The 21,669-nt window shown below is 63.2% G+C and overlaps 3 protein-coding genes across 8 annotated transcripts; 2 read left to right on the forward strand and 1 right to left on the reverse strand.

Annotated features, from left to right (window-relative positions):
• The first annotated feature begins 1,033 nt into the window (after positions 1–1,033).
• FAM131A (family with sequence similarity 131 member A) lies at positions 1,034–5,875 on the forward strand. Of its 3 annotated transcripts, XM_086843265.1 has the most exons (7): positions 1,034–1,620; positions 2,822–3,110; positions 3,184–3,308; positions 4,076–4,169; positions 4,430–4,612; positions 4,831–4,959; positions 5,335–5,875. In XM_086843265.1, the coding sequence occupies exons 2-7, from the start codon at positions 2,882–2,884 to the stop codon at positions 5,775–5,777; spliced, it is 1,203 nt and encodes a 400-aa protein (XP_086699391.1). In that variant the 5' UTR covers positions 1,034–1,620; positions 2,822–2,881; the 3' UTR covers positions 5,778–5,875. The 3 variants fall into 3 exon arrangements, with proteins under 3 accessions (XP_086699391.1, XP_086699393.1, XP_086699392.1); XM_086843267.1 differs by lacking the exon at positions 2,822–3,110 and having other exon boundaries at positions 1,034–1,624; XM_086843266.1 differs by lacking the exon at positions 2,822–3,110 and having other exon boundaries at positions 1,502–1,620.
• Positions 5,876–7,538: 1,663 nt separating this feature from the next.
• LOC111943470 (heat shock protein beta-7-like) lies at positions 7,539–9,509 on the forward strand. Its single transcript, XM_023946447.2, has 3 exons — positions 7,539–7,738; positions 8,476–8,627; positions 9,157–9,509. Exons 1-3 carry the CDS (start codon positions 7,597–7,599, stop codon positions 9,340–9,342), a joined length of 480 nt encoding a protein of 159 aa, XP_023802215.2. The 5' UTR covers positions 7,539–7,596; the 3' UTR covers positions 9,343–9,509.
• CLCN2 (chloride voltage-gated channel 2) lies at positions 9,464–21,647 on the reverse strand. 4 transcript variants are annotated; one of them, XM_086843260.1, is made up of 24 exons: positions 21,500–21,647; positions 16,900–17,044; positions 16,319–16,450; positions 16,078–16,206; positions 15,440–15,573; positions 15,277–15,354; positions 15,089–15,167; positions 14,391–14,516; positions 14,239–14,323; positions 14,029–14,130; positions 13,860–13,944; positions 13,626–13,781; positions 13,153–13,222; positions 12,895–13,005; positions 12,465–12,678; positions 12,234–12,367; positions 11,964–12,115; positions 11,778–11,883; positions 11,637–11,707; positions 11,221–11,271; positions 10,697–10,735; positions 10,402–10,506; positions 10,243–10,329; positions 9,464–10,163 (listed from the first exon to the last, which is right to left on the reverse strand). In XM_086843260.1, exons 1-24 carry the CDS (start codon positions 21,548–21,550, stop codon positions 9,957–9,959), a joined length of 2,649 nt encoding a protein of 882 aa, XP_086699386.1. In that variant the 5' UTR covers positions 21,551–21,647; the 3' UTR covers positions 9,464–9,956. The 4 variants fall into 4 exon arrangements, with proteins under 4 accessions (XP_086699386.1, XP_086699385.1, XP_086699388.1 ...); XM_086843259.1 differs by having other exon boundaries at positions 11,637–11,710; XM_086843262.1 differs by lacking the exon at positions 11,221–11,271.
• Between the last annotated feature and the right edge of the window lie 22 nt (positions 21,648–21,669).

Below are 21,669 nucleotides of genomic sequence, written 5' to 3' on the forward strand. Positions count from 1 at the left end.
CACTCCAGGGCTGGAAGGGTGGCAAAGGGGTTGGATGTGCCTTGGAGCCAGGCCCCCTGGACTCCTCTTGCTGGCACTACCTGGCACAGGGTCTTTTGAGGTGGAACAGACTGCCCTTCCAGCTGTGGAGCAGCTGATGTCCCCAGTTGTCCCTTTTTCCACAGTCATGAGTGGTGGAACCACCTTGGTCTCCTCAGGGAGGAGATGGGAGATGTGTGCCAAGTTCCCCCTACACCTTCCAGTGTGGGAGGGCATTTTTCCATCAGCCCCCTCCTGGCCTTGTCTTGCAGTTGGAGTGGAGATGGCTCCTGCTGGGGTTCCCCTGTGGGATATCCCTGCTGGGGACAGAGGCTGGTCCCCCTTGGGGCTGGAGGCTGGTCTTTGCTTCCTTGGGCTGCCTCTTGCTGAGTCACCCTGGCCGTGGCCCAGAGGGTACAGAGTAATTAACCGGAGGCTGTTCCCCAGATTAGAGGCTGATCTGTCTGAGCTGCAGCCCTGGCATCACTAATGCTGGGAAGCAGTTGGCAGCGAGAGGCCTCGGGATGGAGACTGGGCAGGAACTCCCCATGACTGGGAATGAATAAGGAGGGAGGGAGACCCTTTGAGCTGTTTGGGTAACCTGCTTCCCAGGGGACAGAGAGGGTGGCACGGCAGCAGTGCCCTCCTGTGCCAGGGAAAAGGTACCACAGCACTAATTGCCATCAGTAGATTTCAGAATGAACACGGGTTGACCCATCAGCCTGGCCATCAGCGCTGGCCTGGATCTCCGGCAGGGGCCGTTGTGTCAGACGTGATGCTCCAAAGCCTGCACCCACCTGTCCCCATCCCAGCTCCACTGGGGTGGGGGGCTGTGCCAGAGGCTGTGTGCTCCATCCCACCCCACCAGACCCCCGGGGGCGGGTAGGGGCAGGCAGGTCTGGGGTTGAGGGGCCCCCTGTTTCTGCAGGGTCCCAGCCCTTGTCCCCCTCCCCCGGGGGGTGTACCGGGGCCGGGCGGGGCGGCGCTGTCCGCGGTGCTGGCACGGCGCTCTCCGCGGTGGCCGGCCTTCTTCCCCTCCTCCTCAGCCCCCTCCTCTTCCTCCGTCCATCCTCCTCCTCTCCGCGCCCCCTCCTCTTCCTCCATCCCCCTCTTCCTCTTCCTTCAGCCCCCCTCTTCCTTCATCCTCCCCGGCTGCCTTCATCCCCCCTTCCACTCTCTCCTCATCTCCCCTTCCTCCTCTTCCTCCCGGCCTCCCTCTCCCCCGTTCTCCCCTTCCTCCCTCTCCCTCATCCTTCCTCCCCCTCCGACTTCTCTTTCTCAGCCTTCCTCCCGCACATTCTCCTCCTTTTCCTCCTCCTCTTCTTCCCGCCTCCCCCTCTCCCTCCTCTTCCTCCCCCAGCAGTGACGTCTCTGGACGTGCTGCTCCCGGCCCGGCGCAGGCACCGCTGGCGGCTCCGGTGCTGCTGGGGGCTTCGGTACCGCGGCCCGGCCCGGCTCGGCAGCGGCTCCGGCGGGGCACGGGCGCTGTCCGGGGCCGCCCATGCGGCCGGGGGGCGATGTGGGCGGCGCGGAGCCGGCGGTAGTGCCCGCACCGGGGCCCCCCCGGGAGCATGGGCTGCATCGGCTCCAAAACCACCATCGGTGGGTGAGCGACACCGGGATGGGACCGGGCACCTGGGGGAGTAGGGGGTCCTAGGGTATGGAGGGTGTTAAGGGAACTTGAGGATGGGAAAGGGGGTGTGGGGGGGCTGCTGGGGGCGGCCGAGGGGCTGCAGGTGATACCATGGGGCTGTGGGGGGCTACGGAGGCTGGGGGATATGGGAAGGTGAAGAGCAGGGAGCTGAGGGGGATCCAGGGAATGGAGCGATGGCGCATGGGGATTGGGAGGCTGTGAGGGCTGTAGGGTAGGGAATTACGGAGGTGGGGGGGCACACAGAATTGGGGTTTCTAAGTGTGTTGTGTATACAGAGAGCTTGAGGGCTCTGGAGGACTTTGGTACATAAAGGGTGATGGGGGCTATAGATGGGTGGGGGTTTAGAAGCTGGGGCTGCTGCTCTGGAGCAGCTGAGTGACCCAGGGAGTGCAAGGAGATATGGGGGGGTGTGGATGTGTAGAGGCTGGGGCGATTGGAGTGGTTGGACTGCAGCTCTGGGGGAGCTGGGGGGGGGGTGGGGGTGCAAGGGGGCTGGGAAAGGAGTGTGGGACTGGGGTGCTGGTTAGAGCCCTGAGAGGTTATGGGGTAGCTGTGAGAGAGTTGTTCGGGGGGCCGTTGGAGGCTGGGGTTTGCTGCAGTGTGTGGGGTGCTGCAGATGTCCTGGGGGTGCTGCAGGAGGGATGGGGGCTGTGATCAGAGGGTGTTCTGGAGGCTGGGTTCGTGGGGGCTAGGACAGTGTAGAGAGTGTTGCAGACATGCTGGAGGGGCCCTGGGGGTGTTGTTGCTAGGATGTCACCACAGGGTGCCCCTGCCCACAGCTGGGAGTGGGGGCGATCCTCTCTGCAATTTCCCAAGGAAGCCAGGGTGTACCCTCAGATGTGGGTGGGAGGCAGCACTTTTGAGCTTCCCTGTATCCCACCTCACAGCTGGTTGACGTCAGCCAGGCCCACCTTGGTGCAGGGGAAATTAAGCTCTTGAGGGATATCCTGTCTTGGCCTATTTGGGACTGGCCTTTCATGGCAACTGCATTGATAGGAGACCCCCAGTGCTTGGGAGTAAGTGCCTGAAGGTGTGGGCACCCACCCAGTTGAGGTGCCAGTTTCAGGAGGTCAAGCTGTTGCGGCAAAAGATGGGTGCGTGTGCTTTTACTGACTCTATCCCTTCTTGCTTGTTTCCCTCCTGACCCAGTGGCAGGAAATAGGAGAGGGGGATTTTGGAGATAGTGGAGGAGCAGCAGCTGCTGCAAATATGGCCCAGTGCTGTCTCCCTTCACACACCGAGCACCTGGCACAGTCCAGCCTGGTCCACCTCTCCCACAGCAGCTGCCAAGCTGGGACAGGCGCCTGGTCCCCAGTGCCAGGCTGGGGACGCGCGTTACCGCTGACACAGGCGGAAGGGTTGCCCGGGCATGAGTCACCAGTGCCGCAGCAACGAGTTGTGTCTGGTCTCAGACTGGACAAGAAGCTGCTACCACAGGGTCAGTGGGTGGGGGACTGAGAGGTCTGCTGGGGAAATGGAGGTGCTGAGGTTGGCCTCGGCTCTTCCTGCAGTGGCCGTGGACACGACGCTGTGTGTGGAGTGGAAGGAGGTGAAGGCACTGTCACCTCTGAGTGTTGCCCGCCCGCTGCCCCGGCTGGTGCGCCAGGCCTCCTTCGACAGCCAGGACTTCCTCCAGGTACCACCGAGCCCAGCCATGCCCGGCTGAGGTAGCCATGTGCTGGTACCCCATGGCGGGGCACCCGTCCTGGCCATGGCCCTGCCAGCTCTCAGTGGCTCGGGGCTGCTCTGACGTCAGCCATGAGCCGGGCTGTATCCTGGGAGAAATCAGTCCACGGTGCCTCGTTGCCATGGCAATGCAATTTGTTGCGCGCCTCCAAATCCCACATCACTTCCCCCGTGGCCATGGGCTCAGGGCCTGACATGGCTGGGATAGCAATGGGGCCATAAACAGGATGTCCTGGCATGCTGTGGGCTGCCGGGGAGTGGGTGCTGGGGAGCCAGGCTGTGGTGGTCTTGCACGTGCACGTGTGCGTGCATAAGCTGGGGAGAGCACACGTGTGTGTGACACCATCTAGCACAGGGCACGTATACAACTGAGCACACACAAGCGTGCAGGTGCACGTGTGTGCACAGTGGAGTTCAGGTGTGAGTGTGCAGGTGTGTGTTTATGGTCAGCTTGTGTGTTTGAGTGCCTGCCTCTGTATGTGGACACGTGTGGTGACCTGAGCAGGCATGTGCAGGTGTGTACACAGTGTCAGCACACTGACACTGGGAGCGTGCCCTGCTGTGCCCACCGCTCTGCACACATGTATGCCTGTAATGTGTGTGTGCACAGACACCCCAGGGCCCCTGGGGTAGGCACCAAGCAGGGCCAAGCCCTCTTCTGGAGCGTGGGGCTCCCAGAAGGGTGCTAGGGCTGTGACCATGCTGCCACTCTGGCAGGTCAATGTTGAGGACACTGTCGAGATGCTGCCCAAGTCACGGCGCGCGCTGACCATCCAGGAGATCGCTGCCCTGGCCCGCTCCTCGCTGCACGGTAACTGCTCACCCAGGGGCTCATCTGGGAAAGGGGGCTGTCCTGAGGTGAGGAGTCTGGGCCTCTTGTGGGGGGCCTGGGTGTCACCTGTCTGGAGTTTTGAGGGAGCCCAGGGGTTACTGGTGACACTCAAGAGGAGGACATAGGGGTGCCAGATCCCATGGACTAGAGGTAGGGAGTGCTGGGTCCCAGGGTTATGGGCTCTGTGGTGGGGACTTAGGATGCCTCAGGGCATGCTGACGTTGGGGCACATCCCATAGGCATCTCACAGGTGGTGAAGGAGCACGTGACAAAGCCAACGGCCATGGCACAGGGCCGTGTCGCCCACCTCATTGAGTGGAAGGGCTGGTGTAAGCCAGTGGAGTCGCCTTCTGCCCTGGAGAGCGCCTTCAGCTCCTACTGCCACCTGAGCGAGGGCGAGCAGGAGGCGCGATTCGCTGCCGGTAGGCACCGTGGGCACAGCTGGAGGGCATGGTTCCCACTGCAGCCCAGGGCAGGGGTGGTGGGGTGGGTTGTCTCCATCCATCCATCCATCCATCCATCCATCCATCCATCCATCCATCCATCCATCCCATGGCACTATGGGCAGAGAGGTGCCAGGGCAGTGGGATTTTGGGAGCACCTCCCTGCGTGTGTTCAATCCGTGCCTGTCCTGTGCCAGGTGTGGCGGAGCAGTTTGCCATTGCTGAGGCCAAGCTGCGAGCCTGGTCCTCAGTGGATGGGGACGACTCCAATGATGAGTCCTACGATGAGGACTTCATGCCCTCCACGGAGAGCTCCCAGCCCACCGGTAAGTGCCGTGGGGAGTGGGCAAGTTGTCCCATTGCTGGTGTGGGTTTCCCACCACTGTGGGTTAAAGGAACGGGATGCTCGCTGCCTGGTCCATTCCCCAGCCTGGCCATTCCCATACAGGGCAGTGTCCCTGCCTGGCACCCTGGCAAACAGTGCCTGAGCCAGGGATGGGGAAGCCCTTAAATGCGACACCTCTGCGGTGCCAGAGAGTGTTTTGCTTTTCCTTTGCTGGTGACCAGTGCCATGCATAGAGCAATTTGTGGGCAAAGCAGGTACGGGACTGCTCCCAACCTGTGAGGCACAGGGCAGGGTGCGGCTGCCATCCCTGGTGCCCTCAGCCCTAGACTGACCCAGACATCCTGGTTTCTCACAGAGCTGACAGGCACAATGCCCGCCAGTGCGCTGCTGCGAGACCTGCTGCAGGGCCACCTGTGCCAACTGGGCGTGCGGCACGGCTCCTGCGAGCCTGAGAGTGACTCCTCGCACACCCTCTCCCCCGAGACTCTCTGCTCCAGCCTCTGCAGCCTGGAGATGGTGTCCCCCTCTGAACTCACTGCCAAACTGCTGGGCTCCCTGGGGGGCGAGGACCTGCTGCTGCCCAAGCTGCAGCCCCCAGCCAGCCAAAGTGCCTTGCGGGGCCTGGCACGGCTCCGGTGCCAGGACTCCCTCTACTCCGTGTCCTACGCCGAAGCCTGTCTCTCACCCACGGAGGACGAGGTGGTGCTGAGCAAGGACTTCCCACTCCGCCGGAAAATCTCTGACGTCGCCTCCTCTGGGGTGGCATCGCTGGAGGAGGAGGAGGCTGAAGAGCCCTGATGCCTCCTGGGGTGCCCTGCCTCTCCTGGTGGGGGTCCAGGTCCACTGCTGAAGCCCTCTGGCCAGACCCCATGCTGGGTGAGGGACAGGCCCTGCCACTGCTCCCCCTTGCTATCTGGGTGCAGGAGGGGTCCGGGGGCCACTGCAGCCCCCCCAGCCAGTGTGCCCCCACTGTGCCCCGGCCCTGCTTGGCCACATCGTTGCCCTCCTGGATTTTTGCATGAGAGCAGGGAAGGGGCGCAGGGAAGGGCTTGGGGAGGTCTGTCCTCTGCTCTGATGCCCAGATGTGCCCCCAAAAACTGACAAGACTAAATAAGTGGGGCTGGTTGATCGCATGTTCTCCCCCAACCCACCCTGGGCTCCCCTTTTGGGCACAGTTCCCTCTCCCCCAATGGCATGGCTCAAAACTCTCCAATCATCCTGTGGTGCCTCCACCACCCCAAGCCAGGGTGGTGGTGGGGGTTTCGGTGTGGGAAGGGCTTTTCTCCTCTCTCCCTGGCCAACTTTCATTGGACCGAGTTTAAAACTGTGAACTGCTGCCTTGGAGCATGGAGCTGCTGGAGGGGTGCTGTGGGGGTGCCAGGGGTGCTGGGGGGCTGTGGATGTGCTGCGGTGCTGGGACTTTCTATACTTTTGTACGTGCATGGGGCTGACACAGGAAGACTGCAGGACCAGGTGGGTGCAGGCCCCCAGGCTGGGGGCTTGGGGCCACCAGGAGAGCAGCCCCAGTCCAGCCCTGTGGCAAGGGGGTCAGCCCAGCCAGGGGTCCCCTAGTCTGCTGTGTGGCAATGCAGGGTGGAGAGAGGGGGTAGGATGTGGGACCAATGTCCCTGTCCACAAGTCACTCACCCCTGGCAGGGAACCAAGTGCCTACATGAAGGGCGACCAGCCCCCCCCGTCCTGGCTGGGGGTGGCACCCCCCCTCGGGGAACCCCCCAAGCCCACGTGAGGGGTTCCAGGCACGTCGTCTGGGGGAGGAATGCCAGTTTTTGCCAACGCTTGCGCACCCCTTCCTGCATGGCACGTATTCTCGTGGGGCCACTCTCCCCCTGCATGCTGCTCCTCACCCAGCCCAGTCACTGTTCCCTGTCCCCATGCCCCGGGATGCACCCTAGCACCTCTGCTCCCCTGCATCCCCCCAGCACCCCCACTGACCCCTGCCGGACACAGCTCCTGTTCTCCCTCCCTGCCATGGGCTGCCCGGTGTGGGGCTGGTCCTCCCTGCCCTGCATCACCGAGGGGCTGCAGGGCCCAGCAGGCCCGACACCATGCTGATGGCTCCCTGCCACCCGCTTCCGCTCGCTCCCGGGGGCAGTGGATGCTCCCCACGGTACTGGGATGGGCCGGGGGGTGCAGGCTGCCTGTGGATGGGTGGGGGGCTTTGCTCTGTGTGTGTGTGCATGTGCACACCTGGGAGCGCATGGGCATGTGCACGCGTGTGCATATCCGTGGGAGCTGCCTGAGCCCCCCCGCCCCGCTGTGGCGGTACCTGTGGAGTATCCGTGGGGTGCCCACACCATGGCACCCCCTCCTCCATCCTGCCAGGTCTTGAATAAAGTCAATTGTGCGAGCACTGCGCCGGGTGCCTCTTCTCGCATGTGCGGGGCACCTCCTCCCCAGGGGGCTGGGGGGTGGCAGGCCATCCGTGGCAGGGATGCAGCCCCTTCTGCGGCCCCACAGGGTGACGGAGGCCTCGTCCCTTATCTCGCATTCCTACAGACAGGGTGCCTAATTATGGGCATCTAGCGGTGGTGGCTGGCGGGCGGGCGGCTGGACCCTCCCCACGGCAGGGCCTTGGGGGGCGCGGGCAGCAGGCACCATGGCATCGCTCGGCTCAGCCTCCACGTACCGCGCCGAGCTCCTCAGTGCCTACGGGCAGGGCCACAGCGAGCCCCGCTTCGAGGGCGACCGGCGGCACGGACCCTCTGGGGCACGGGGACAGGAGGCGTTTGGGTACCCAGGTACCGGGTGTGGAGGGTGGGGGAGCCCTAGGGTGCGGCGGCCCTGCTACCCTGGGGATGGCCCCCCAGGGGTTATCTAGCTCACCTGTGCCTGGGGCTGGCGTACGACCCTCCCCTCAGCTTGGGAGGGATCAGAAGGGAGCCCTGACTGCCCCCTGGGTACCCCATGGCTCTCTGGACTGTCCTCCAGCTTTTACTCCCCGAGTGCTTTTGTACACCTGCTAACTCCAGTGTTCCTGCTGTCCCCAGGACCACCACGCTGTCTCCTCCCCTTCCCCAGACCCTTTTGATCCTCCTTTTGTCCCCAGAACCCCCCACAGCTTTTCCTCCCCACTCCAGACCATCCCAGCTGCCCTTATGTCCTCAGCTCCCCTCTCCTCACACCCTTGGATGTCACCTGCCAGGCCCCCACTTCTTGTACAGCCCCAGTAACCCCAGTGTCCTCTTCTCTCCCCCCAGCTCACCCTCCCCAGACTCTCGTGGTCATCCCCAGTGTTTTCACCCTCCTGTGCTTCAGGTTGCCTAGTGCCCCTGGAATCTCCCAGGCCCTCAGGTGCCTCCAGGCCCCCAGTACCCCCCGCAATTCCCCAGCACCTTCAATATCCCCAAACTCCCACTGCCACCTGCTAGCCCCAGCCCTCCCAGTCCCCCAGTGTCACCAGACTCTCCCACACCTCCCAGTCCCCCAGCCCCTGGGCACTGTGGCCCCATGCCCAGCAGCCCTCCAATGCCCACAGAGTCCCCAGGTGCCATGTACCCCTGCAGCCTGGGCACCTGGGTGCGTGCCCAGGGTGACACCTACCAAGTGGTGGCCGACGTCAGCCAGTTCGAGCCCCCTGACATTGTGGTGACCACCTCCAACTGCCATGTCACCATCCAAGCAGAAAAGGTGAGGAACCCCAGGGGGCAGCATCCCCCTCAGCCATGGCACAGTGTGGGTCCTGTCCCATGACACCCCCTCCTGCGGGTGGTGGGGACAGGGTGGTAACTGGGAATAGCCCTTGCTAGCACTGGGGTAAATGGGAACTGTGCCCCAGTGATGGGATAATAGGTCCTGCTCATTCCTGTTCTGTACTGGCATAACTGGGAACTGTCCTCACTGAGAATGGGACAACTGGGAACTCCTGCTCCATTGCCTTCTCTGCTGGAGGTGGCAAGTGGGAACAGTCCCTGCTGGCACTGGAGTAGCCGGAATTTAACCCGCAAGCCAAGACTTGGGCAGCAGAGGCCTGCTTCCTGCTGGCAATGGAGTAACTGGGAATTGCCCTGGAGTCACTGGGATCTTCCCTATTGAACCCCCTGCTGGAGCCAGGGTGACTGGGAGTTGCCCCATTAGAAGCACTGGGGTAACTGGGAATGTGCTGTGGGCCTCACCATGCCACACTGAATTCCACTGCACCGGTGCTGCTCCCCCACAGGTGGCTGCAGATGGCACTGTCTGTGACACCTTCACGCACAAGTGCCAGCTGCCCGAAGACACGGACCCACTGTCGGTGAGCTGCACCCTCACCGAGGCTGGCACGCTGGTCATTACTGTCCAGCGCCGCGCCACTGCTGCAGGGCAGCCCCCGCAGCTGCTGTACCGCAGTGAGGCCATGCTGTGAGCGGCTCTGGGTGACAAAAGGCTCCTTGCCTGGAGTGATACCAACCCCAGCACTGTGGTGAAGCTCAGCTGGTGCCCACTGGCTGTGCTCCTCTCCACCTTCATCCCCATAGTGCTTCAGCTCTGTTTATAAAGTCCTTTTATTAAATTAATATAAAAATCTCTGTATTTACATGGGAAGAAGTGCATGGCAGAGCGGCAGCAGGACCCTCTCTTCCCAGCCATGAGGTGCTGAGCACAGGAGGCAATGCCCACCCATGTTCCCGTGGACACCCCAACCTGATGCCCCTCTCTGCCCCTGCCACCCCAAGAAGGGACATTGTGGTGCTCATGGAAGGTGTGAGGGCAGTGGCCATTCTGGGGGCACCAGGGGCTTGGGGGTACAGAGGTAGCAAAGTGGGAAGCCCCAAGAGCTGGCAGGTAGTTGGGGAGCAGGGGCTGGCTGGGGGACATTTGGCTGGTCCCCAGCCCAGCAAGGGGGCAGAGGCACTGGACTGACAGTGCCCACTCTTGTGCTGAGCCTGGCATCAGTGGGCTCAGGGTGGGCATCCCCCAGCACCAGCCAGGGAGCCCTTGTGGCTTCTGGGGACACGGTGGGGGTGGATCTCAAGGGTCTCACTGGCCCCTGGGGGTGTCATCATCATCATCGCCCCCAGGACCAGCCTCGCGGGGCATGTGGTGGTGCTGGTGGCGATCCCAGAGCTGGCGCAGGGCGGTGGTGTCGGCCTCAGTGGTGCTGGCGGTGCTGTCACGGAAGCTGGCGAGTGGCGGGCGCACCTTCACCCCCTTGCCCGTCAGCGAGCCCTCGATAGCCTTGCGGAGCTGCAGGGACCCCAAACCCATGGGCAAACAGCTCCAGGTGCTGCTCTGTGCCCCTCCAGCCCCCCTGTCCCCTGCTCACCTCCTTGAGGGACACCATGCCCACCAGCCGCCCAATGCTGGTGACGAATGCATGGTCCAGGCCCAGCAGAGAGAAGATGGTGTGGGTCTGCAGGAAGAGGGGGCTGTAATGAGGGTCTGGGGGTTGTGGGTGGGGGCCTGGGGTGGGGTGTGGGCGCACCTTGTGCAGCGAGGTGTGCTCCACCAGCTGGAAGGGTGCAGGGTCGATCTTGGCACTGCTGAAGTCCACCAGCTGGTCCAGCTGCTGTTCTTCCCACTCCAGGATCTGGGGAGGTGCCATTGGGCAGGGTAAGGGATATGGCATCCCCACAAGTGCCAGCAAGGGCCCTCCCCTCCTCCTTACCCCCAGTCTTATGGAGACCTCCCCATGCCCACCCCATGTTCTGGCACCCCTTTGGGATGTCTGGGATCCCTCTGAGCAGAAGGGTCCTGCCTGTCTCTGCCCAACTCCTCACCTCTGCCGGGGTCATCTTGTCACCCAGAATCATCTCCTCCTGCAAGAGAGGTGTGTTGGAGCAGCCATGAGGGCGGCAGGCGGTGCAGCCGCATCGGGCTGCAGGCAGGGCGCAGCGAGGGTGCAGCGAGGGTGCAGGCAACACATGGGCAGGTCAAGTAGCATGATTGGTTGACAGGACATTTGGTCACACCCTGATTGGCCACAGTTGGACAAGCCAAGCTTGTGATTGGCAGAGAGAATGCAAGGTGCGCCATGATTGGCTGAGCAAGGTGGGGTAGATCCTGTGGTTGTGATGGCTGGGAAGCTCCATGTCCCAGTTCCTGGCAAAGTTTGGGATGGGGAAGATGCACACAGGATTGGTTGGAGGGAATCGTAACTGTCCAAGAGGGACTGCACAGATATAGACCCAACATGATTGGCCAAGTAGAATCTTGCAAGGCCCCTGATTGGTTCATAGAACTCCTGCCAGGCTCTGATTGGCTGGAAGGAGCTGTGCCCAGGCTGCGATTGGCTGCAGCTTACCACAATGGAAATGCGGACGCGTTTGGCCTTGGGATGGGCTGTGCCCTGAGCCTGGCCCATGGGAGATACAGCAGTTAGGGGATGGGATGGGACGGGATGGGATGGGATGGGATGGGATGGGACGGGACGGGACGGGACGGGACGGGACGGGACGGGACGGGATGGGATGGGATGGGATGGGACGGGACGGGACGGGACGGGATGGGATGGGATGGGATAGAAAATTATGGAAAGGGATGGGAAGGGACATTCCAGGCAGGGTTCAATAGGCAGGGTTGACAGGGATGAAAGGGATGTGACAAGAACAGGCAGGGCTGGGAAGGGCCAGGCAGGGCTGGGCAGGGACAGGCAGGGCTGGGCAGGGCCAGGAAAGGCCATTCAGGGATGAGAAGGGATGGGCAGGGCCAGGCTCTCACCTCGGTCGGCTCTGTAGCGGCGTTGGCACAGAAGAGGTTCTTGAGGGCAATGCCACTGTGGTCAGCGCTGCCTGCTGTGGGTGGAGAGGGGGCGTCAGTGGCGGGGACACAGGGGGACCAGGGGGCTGCATGCAGACTCACCTGGGGGGCTGTCGGCTGGGCTGCTGGGCACCCGCTTCAATGCCGGCTTCAGGGGCTTGCGGAGTGCAGGGCGGGCAGGGGTGCCCGAGGAGGTCTCTGTGCTGATCTGTGGGGGATGGGGTGGTAGGGTGACAGTGGTGGGGGGCACTCTGACCAGGCATCCCCCAAGACGGCTGCACCCCTCACCTGGAAGCGAATGCTGGAATCGGAGAGCCGGTGCCCATCCTCGGACAGCACCTTCTGCCGCAGTGCCAGGAGCCGGCGCTGGGGACTGAGCTGGCTGCTGAGCAGGGCCCCCACCTGCGTCCGCTCAATGGAGCCCAGCAGGATCATGGACTCTGCCAGACACAGCAAGGGACCACACTGGCTCCTGATGTTCCCTCTGCCACCCACCCACTACCCTGGCACACTCCATGGCTGCTGTGGATGCTGGCAGAGCCCCTGCCTGTGTCTCACCAGCTGACTCCACCAGTGGCAGGTTCTTCATCTTGGTGCTGTGCAGGACCTGCTGCAGGTCCCGGTACTTGCAGTTGAGTGTGACATAGCGGATATCCCGCACCATGATGTCCTCCACCCGTACACTGTATTTCCTGCCCAGGGATAAGAACAGTGGCCTCAGAGTAATGCCGCCCCCTCCCCTTGTGCCTGGTGAGGGGTTTGGGGATGGGACAGGGGACACAAACTCACTCGTGGTGGCCCCAGCCCAGCTCAGGGAGGTAGGGAAGCTTCTTGATACGGATGATGCTGTCGTAGAGGGAGGGCTGGAGGCTCTGGGCGACAGCATTGGCCAGGATGACAGCGATCATGACAGGCAGGATGTGCGAGATCTGCCCCGTCAGCTCGAAGACGATGACGGCCGTGGACACCGTGTGGGTGACAGCACCTGACAGTGCGGCTGCCCCTGCGGCCACCGCCAGGAGACGGGGGAGGGGTGTCAGGTATTGCCACCAGGCTAGGTCCCTACCCGGGGTTCCCCCCTCTAGGGCGTCCACCACATCTGGGGCCCTTCACCCCAGTGGTGATATCACTCCCAGTTCCAGGGATCATCACCTCAGTTGTGGGGCAGCATCTCCAAATGATGCCCACCATGGTGTCCCCATTCCAGCTCGGTGCTTACCCACCACGGCGTAGCCCCCTGGCACGATGCGGTAGATGTTGCTGTCCGTGTGGATGCCATCAGGGAACCAGGCTGCCATGCTCTCCCCCACCAGGCGCCCAAAGGCTGCCCCTGCAGGCAAAGAGTGGCTGGGAACAGGCACAGGGCCTCGCACCCCTGCCAGGGAAGGGGACATCTGGAGGCACCCATAGGTGCCCAGTGTGGGCTGAGAGGTGGCTCCCTCCTCCCACTGTGCCCACACAACGTGCAGGGTCTCACCAATGACAAAGACGGGCATGAAGGCTCCACAGGGCACTGGGATGGTAGTAGCCAAAGCTGACATCCAGAACTGTGGGGCAGAGACCCATTAGTTGCCTTCCCTGACCCAGCCCTGCCTCCTGCCCGTGCTGTGACCCCCAGCTGGGTGCTGTGGAGCAGCACGTGGGCACCACACCCTGCAATGGGGCATGGGTTCCTCCCAGGGGCACTCTGCCAGCACCTCCCTGGTGGCACCTAGGAGCAAGCAGCCAGAACCTCCCTGGTGGCACACTGGTGGCTCCCAGCCAAGATCTCTTCGATGGCATGCCAGCACCACCCAGCAAACACCTTGGTGAACTCCTGCAGCAGCCACCCAGTGCCTTCTGGTGCCACCTTTCTGGTAATAATCTGGCACCTCCCTGATGGCAACCAGAAAATCTTCTCCATAACCTCCTGGTGGTACCTTGGGAATGGCAGCGGAAGTAGGCACCCACCTTCATGAGGATGAAGACAACAAGTGTGACGAAGACGTTGGAGCGGGGATGGCGCCAGGCCTCCAGGATGCCCAAGTATTCGAACTCATCACTGATTCCCTGCTTGGCCCATGTCTGGTTGTCAAAGAGTGTCACCAAGGTGTCCTTCTGGGTGAGCTGTTGATGGGCAGAGGTCAGCTGGGGCTTGTGGAGGCCCTGGGGTAGGGACTGGTGTGCCACCCCAGTGGCAGGTACCTGGCCAGCCATGAACTGTCCAAAGCCGGGTGGGAAGGTCAGCGTGGAGATGATCAGCGTCACCAGGGCAGGGAAGAGCAGGCGCCTGGCAGGGCAGCACAGGGCAGGGGGTGATTTTGGTGCAGTCCCAGCTCCACCACCCTGCTGCTGGGGACTGCTGGGCACCTACTTCTTCATGAGGAAGCGGTTGATGGTCTTCTGGCGGCGCATGAACTGCACAATCTTGCGGTTGAGGTAGACAAAGAGTGCGCCCCCAAAGCCGCTGGCGATCCTGGGCAGAGCCAAGGGAAGAGGTGTCCTGCTGCCACCACCAGCACCACCAATGCTGCCACTGCCACCCCTGGGGCCACAGGATGGGTGCTGGGATGGTCGCACTCACCCGATGACGGCAAAGGCAGGCAGCTCCTGCAGGTCGAAGGGGAAGTCGAGGCGGAAGCGGGTTTTGAACAGCGCCGTGATTGTCTCTGGGGGATGGTGGGGGTCAGTAGGGCTGGGCAGGGGACCCCTGTGCCCTCACCCTGCCTGAGGTACCTTCATCCTTGTTCCAGACAGCAAGGACACGGAAGATGAAGGCACTGAAGGTGGCAGCGAAGAAGCCGCGCCAGTAGTTGCGGACGGCAAAGAAGGTGGAGGTGACCTCGATGCTGAACAGGACGCCTGGCATTGGGGGAAAGTGCACAAGGGAGGTGGAGAAACCTAGGCAGGCCCCCGGTGCCTGGCATGCTTCCCACCCTGAGTCCACACTCGTGCACAGCCCATGGAGGTCTGGCTGCCCCATGGACACACTACAGGGTGGTTCAAGGGCTTCCCTGGCAAAGCACGTGGCTGGTGCCAGCTGGGCACAAGGGACACAGCACAGCGGGCCAAGCACGAGTCTGCATGAGCGAGAGGGTAGCACAGGGATGAGGGGCGCCACTGGGATGGTGTGGGGTGCACACAGATAGACAAACAGACAGATAGGGCAGCAGGCAAAGGGCAAGGAAAGAGTCAGACACATCACCAACCTACGGGCAGGGCTCAGCGGGACTGGAGTGGGGAGCTCCCTGGAGCGCAGGGCGGCAAGGGAGAGGACAAGAGCAGACATTACACATCTGGGAGGATGGAGCCTGCTGAGCAGCACTGCCCTCTCCCATGCCAGCTGTCCTGGGGGTCCTGCTTGCCTCTCCAGGTGGACCCTGCTGCCTGGGCGGGAGGTGTAGGGGGTGTGGGGAGGCCCGGGGTGACCCTACCTCCGATGGGGGCGGCGAAGCAGCAGCCAACACCAACAGCGCAGGCAGCTGCCAGCATTTCAATGTTTCTTGCCTCATTCTGTGAGGGAGACAGGAGTGAGTGGGCATTGCCCCCCCAAGCCTAGGCACTGCCAAACCTGCTGGTGGGCAGAGGTTGATCCTCCTGGGGCCAGCCTGCCCCTGCTCACCTCATAGAAGCCCCCAAAGAGGGAGAGGAAGCGGCTGAGCAGGGCTGCGCACATGCTGGCGATGTGGACAAACGGACCCTGAGAGAACAATAGGGGACTGAGCACATTGCCCTCAGTGTCACTCCCCGGCCCCCTGCTCACCCTGCCCCAGCACTACCCTCACCTCCTTGCCCAGGGGCATGCCACTGCCCAGGGCACATGTCAGTCCGATCACCTTGGCCACAAAAGTCTTGAGGGTGAGGTACTCCTTCAGCACAACACCCCGCAGGATTGTCTTCATCTCAGGGATCCCAGAGCCTGGTGACATGGGGACAGCCTTGACCAATAGCCATGAAGTGGGACACTGCCCCATGGCTCTGGGGAGTAACCCTTGATGCTCTGCCACAACCCACTGCCACAAGGAGATCCCAGCACCTCTTCCCACCTTACAATTTGCAAGAACAGCCCCATGATGATGTAGGCACAGCTCAACCCATAGCCCCATGGGGACCCCAATTTCATAGCCCCAGGAGACCCTCTGAAGATCAGGTCTTAGCCCTAGCCTCAGCCCAGGAGGATATCCACCCCTTAACTCACAGGAGACTCTCTGAAGAGCTCTCTCTCACAGGCCTTAGGAGATCCCCAACCCCATAGCTCAGGATGATATCCAAACCACAGTCCCCAGCAGACCCTCTGAAGACCAGCCCAAATCCCTAGAAAGACTCCCAGGACCTCCAGGGAGACACCCAGGCAGCTCCCAGCGCACAGCTCCCAGGGATTGGACACCCTGTTTAGGGTGCAGGCAGCCCCTTGATGCCCTACCCACGGCCTGGGGAGCAAGGATCTGGGTGAAGCCAGCTGAGAAGGTGATGAGCACAGTGGGGTAGGTGACCCAGGCCATGTACTGCAGCAGCACGTTGGTGTCCAGGCCCCCGTACATCCACTTCTGAGCTGTGGGAACAGCCGGCCAGATGGGTGGTGGGTGGCAGGGCACATGGCATGTCCCTGGGGCATAGCCACTCTGCCCTGCCATGGCCCCAGGAACCCACTGATACCCGCTTACCTTGGAGGCACGTGGCAATGGCGAAATCCATGGCCCAGCTGACCAGTGCCATGACCAGTCCCAGCAGTATGAGGAAGACCCAGTCCTCGCCCACCTTGGAGATGAGGAACCGCTGGCACTGCAAGGCACAGACTGTGGACACAAGGGCGGGTTCAAGGCTGGGTGCCCCAGGGATGGGCACACTGAGGTGGCAGAGCCGGGCTGGCAGCAACAGAAAGGCTCACAACCAGCAGCATTGACCCAGCACTGCTGGTACTGTCTGGTTCTGGAGCACTGCTGTGTGTCCAGCTGTCACAGCCAGCTGACTGCTCAGTCACACACGGCACCACTGGGCATGCACCTCCCACCAGCACAGCCTCCCTGGCATGGCCCCAGGTAGAGGGGCTGGGGCCCCCCGGTCCCTGCAGCGCGCCCGGCTATTTCAGGCCATTGTGTCCCTGCTGCCCGGCGGGCAGGTGGCATTGTCCTCGGCGCCGGTGTCCCATGACAGCCACAGAAATTCTACCCGCACCACCGTGGTGGAATGGGCAGCCGTGTCCAGACTGTGCCACCGTGGGGCTGTGCCCACCCGTGACTCTTACCACGACAGGGGGCACAGCGGCCCTGGGTGTACTCCAGCAGCTCGGAGGGGCGGCGGGGCCGGGGCGTGTCCCCCTCCTGCAGCCGCAGCCGGGCTGCCTCATCCTTGGCGAAGGTGCCCAAGTCCTGCGTGTAACGCCCATACATCTGGGGGAGAAGGAGCAGGCAGCGGTGTCAGGGCAGCTGGTACCCCAACCCCTTGCACCCAAGTGGGGAAACTGAGTCAGGGGAGCAGCTGGCATACTGGCATGGCCTGCCAGGTGAGGGAACAGGCATGGCATCCCGAGGCAAAGGGGTGGAGGCCCCTGTGGGAGTGCCCGGCTGCCCTCCAGGGCGTGGGAAGAAGCCAGGCAGATAAGGTGAATGTGGATCGATGGTGAGTGATTGTTTTGCCCACATGCCCAAAGCAGGCAGCTGAAAGTCGGTACCAGTCTCCAGCCCTGCCCAGGTGCCCCAGGCACCGGACTGGGCTGGTGGAGGGAGGGGAAGGGCCTCCAGTGATGGGAGCATGGCCAGCTTGGCCAGGAGACTCTCTGAGGGCTGGTATTGGGGTTGTGCTGGCACTCTGCAGGCACCACACCCTGACTTTGCTAAGAGCAAGGCTGGGATGCCCCCTCCAAAAGCAGCCTTGGCTGCTCATATGTGACATGAGTTGGCTGGTCTCAGCTGGCAGCAGGGAGGCAAGAGGACAGTGAGGGACAGGATGTACCCCCAGTTCCAGGAGAGGGGGAGCACAACATCAAGCTCAGGGTGGTCCCTGGGCTGTGAAGAGGGGGTTTAGGGATCAAAGGGGTGTGAGCAGCTCTGTGCCCACATAGGGATCACCCCCTTTTCCTCGGGTGCCTCCTGCCTGGCTGTGGCACGTGGCCTGGAACTGGCAGGAGGTGGCCCTGGCAGTGCCCCTCATGCTGGCCAGGAGGTCTTTGTGCCCGTCCTTCCCACTGAGCCAGGGGCATTTGTCCCGTGCTGGCGGGCACTGCCAAGGACTCGGTTGCTTGGTTTCCGCCTCACTCCCCCCCTGCACGACCTGAATGCCAAGCGCCAGAGGTTGGCCCGGCACAAAGGAAGGCTTCAGGACCGTGGGGGCCCTGCCAGGCTCCCACGTCGGGACAACGTGAGCCCCATGCTGATGGCGTGCCCACCCGCCGTGCCGTGCCAGCGCAGCGCGTGGCTGCCCAGCCGGGGCACAGCCGCCCTCCTCCCCGGCACGGCCCGTGCCAGCGCCCGGCAGAGGGGCAGCGCCACGGGTGGGCACCGTGCTCGGCACGTGGGCAGCTCAGTCCCAGCTGCTGGCGGCAGTGCCCACCCTGGATGCCCAGGTACCGTTCAGAGCCCCCTGGCCTGCTGGCACATGACAACTCCCCGTGGGGATGGCGTGAAGGTGCGCTTCTCACGGGGCAGCACTCCTGCCCAGGTCCCTTTGGTAGAGAGCAGAAAGCAGTCAGAGCGGCGCCGGGTGGATTCTCTGCTGTCTAATACCCGGGTTGTGCCCAGCAGCGGGAGGGAGGGTGGGGAAGTAGGCAGGGAGAAGAGGGTGAACTAAGTTCCATTGTTGACCCTGTCCTAGCATGGATTTTCCCCCAAACTCCTGCTCAGCATGGGCTCAGTGGCTCCTTGCCCTGTGGAAAAGAGCTGAGGGGAAAGGCACGACCACCTTGAGGGGCCAAATCCAGCATCGGCTGCCAGACGACGACCCCGGCCCTGCATGGGGTCTTGATTTCAAAGGCTCCCTTCAGAAAAAGCTTGTTTGCTCTGGAAGATGAAATGGGCCGGCACCCCAGGAGTGCTGTCACTCTGCCAAGCACTTGCCTGCCTGGCCCCACTGCTGACCCACGGCCAGCCCAAACCAAGATGGAAACACCCCCAGGCTGAGTGCCCCCCAAACCAGCTCTGTGTCTACCTCTTGGGGCTGTGCCAGGGGCTACCACACTACTCCTCCAGGTGTTGGGGCACACGGTGGGGTGTGCAGCCCCAGGGGCTCCAGCCTGGTTGATGGTGGTGGGATTTGCTCCCCCTCTGCCCCACTTTGGAGCCAACCCCACTTGTAACAACAGGGATGCAAGCAAAGGGGCCATGCCACCCTGCTGCCACCTGCCACCCTGTGCCATCCAATGCCACCCCTCTGCCCCATGCCACAGCCCCACAAGCAGGACATGGGACCCCCACGGGTGTCCAGTGCTGAGCAGCCACAGCTACTGTGCCCACAGCCCTAGCATGGCTGTGAAGGCCAGCAGTGGGCTCTCTCCTTCCTCCTCCTCCTCCTCCTCCTCTGCTTGGGTTATTTTTCCACAAAGGCCTTTTGAAACACAAACAGCCCCGGGACTCCGGCCTCTGCCGTGAAGCAGCTGAACAATCACAGTGCCGGGCGGGCAGGGAGCGGGCACAGGGGGGGCTGGTGGGGGGCACTCGGGGACACGGGCATGGGCCAAGGCCACTGTGTTGGTCCTGGGCTCGGGCGCTGCAGGCACTGGCTGTGCCACAGCCCCTTGGGCACTGCCAGCCCATGGTGCCTGCAGTGCCTGGGCGATGCTGTGCCTGCGAGGGGAACTGGCGTCTGGTGCTGCCGTGTCCCCGTGCCAGCCTGTCCCACAGCACTGAGCTTGATTGGGAGTGGTGCCCACCTCCTCATGACCAACACCAGCCAACCTTCCCCCCCAAATTTCCCTTAGGGGAGATATTTAAAGGCAAGGGGTTGTGGGTTCCTCTGGGCTGGCAGCAGGCAGGCAGGGGCCAGGGGGTGTGTGTCACGCTGCCCGTCTTAGCCAGCCTCTAATCACCCTGAGCAGCTCTGCAATGAATAAGGGCAGTTTGTCAAGCTTAATCCCCCCCATGGGGCCCGTTGCTCCCTGCCACAAGAGCCTGGCATGTGGGGGCACTGAGGCTGATGTGCACCCCAGCACCCTTGGCATGCCACGGGTTCCCACAGACACTTCTTCAGCATGGAGACCCCAGGGTGGGATAACTGGGGAGACCTTTAGGTCTGGGGTCCCAAGACCCATGGCATCCCAGGGCTGTTGAAATATGGGGAGAGGAAGGGCATGGAGCAGGGACACAGGCCTTTGGACACGGTTGGCACAACCCTGCAGCCTGGCTGTGATGGCCTGTCTGTGGGCACAGGCAGCAAGAGCTGTCCTTGGGCTGCCCAGCTCAGACCAGCCCATGCCAGGCTCCAGCTGGATCCTGACCCTCCTGGCAGGTGCTGGCAGGAGCTAGTGGTGGCTTAGATGCACCGGGGAGGGCTGGGCACGCCTCCTGCCCAGCACGTGCCCAGGCAGCTCCCAAAACGCAGGTGTGAGGCTATGGGACAGGAGCCCACACCCAGCCTCACCCAGCATCCCCAGGCACTTCCCTGAGCCTCTCTGAGCCCAGAGGCCATGGGGATGGGCAGCATGGAGCACTCAGGACGTGGGTGCTATCCTGCCCAAAGAGAAGGAGGGCAAAGTCTGCTGGTGCCGAGCATGGCTGCCCTGATGCCAGCCCTGCGTGCCTCTCCCCTCATGCCTGCCCGCAGGCTCCTCAGTGCCCGGCTGGGATGGCCTCTCTGCTCACCCACCGTGACCAGGGCGCCCAGGGGGGCCGTCCGGAGCTGGCAGCAGGGACAGGCACGGCCACAGCTCACCCCTGTTCCTGCCCCCGACTGCTCCCTGACTCAGCCCTGCCGGGAAGGAGTGTGGGGTCAGTGAGGTCGCGGAGATGACGGCGCAGATGGGGCTCCCATGGCCAGCTGGTGTCCTGCAGCCACCTGACAGCGGCACAGGGGCAGCCTGGGCTGAGCACCGAGGGGCAGCACCAGAAGAAGGGTTTGGGTGCTGGGAAAGGCGAGATGAGGGTACACAGAGCAGCAGTGCCCTGATGCTGCCCCGTGAGCCCATGCTGGGTGGGTAAGGCTCAGCAGGGCCCGCTTCGCGCACAGAAACCGGCTCAGGCTCTCTTGGGCAGCCGTGGGCACGACAACCGTGTGTCCCTGCTCCCTGCGCACCTCCCCGGCCCTGCCTGTCCAAATGCCAGGGCAAAGTACCGTCCGCCTTGGGCACCGTCCCAAGCAGAGGCTGGGGAAAAGCACCTTTGCCCGTGATGTCTGAGGGCCGTGGGCAGCGGAGAGCAGCAGAGTGACTGGGGACGCAGCGGGGAAGGAGGGCAGCCCAGGACAATGGGACACCCTGGTGCCAGTGGGGAGGCCTCTGAGGAAAAGGAGCTGTAAACATGGGGCTAAGGTTGCAGGCGGGGGAGATACCTTATCTTGGGGGCAGAGGGCCGGGGACATGCCGTGTGGGGGAGAGAAGCGTGCCCGGCTGGCGCCTCTGCGAGCTCCCACAGGGTGGGCATCCCTTCCCAGTGAGGAGGGGTGCTGCCAGGGGCTGCTGAGGTGTGTGCCGAAGTCCTGCCCTGGGGGTGGGGGCTCAGCTAGGCTCCTCCACAGCTGGAGGGGGGGCTGGGGGCGACATCCCAAACAGGAGACAGCACCCCTAACAGGGCGGAGTTCTGCCTCCCTGAGCAGGGCAGCACCCTCAGACCCCCCAGATCCCCGGCTGTTCCATCGCGTCCCGTCTCGTCCTGTGCCACACCGGTGCCCGGTGCCCGCCCGGTGCCCCCGGTACTCACCAGGGTCTGCTCATACTGCAGCGCTCGCTGCGCCTCGCTCTCGGAGGCCATGGTGCCGCCGCTCCGCTCCGCTCCGTCCCGGTGCCGGTGCCGCTGCCGGTGCCCGCGGCGGCCGCGGCTCCTCCCGAACCGCGCGGGGCGGGCCCGGGGCACTGCCCGGGGGAGGGATC

Source organism: Cyanistes caeruleus, chromosome 10 (genome assembly GCF_971803275.1).
Source record: "Cyanistes caeruleus chromosome 10, bCyaCae1.hap1.1, whole genome shotgun sequence".
NCBI classification, from domain to species: Eukaryota; Metazoa; Chordata; class Aves; order Passeriformes; family Paridae; genus Cyanistes; species Cyanistes caeruleus.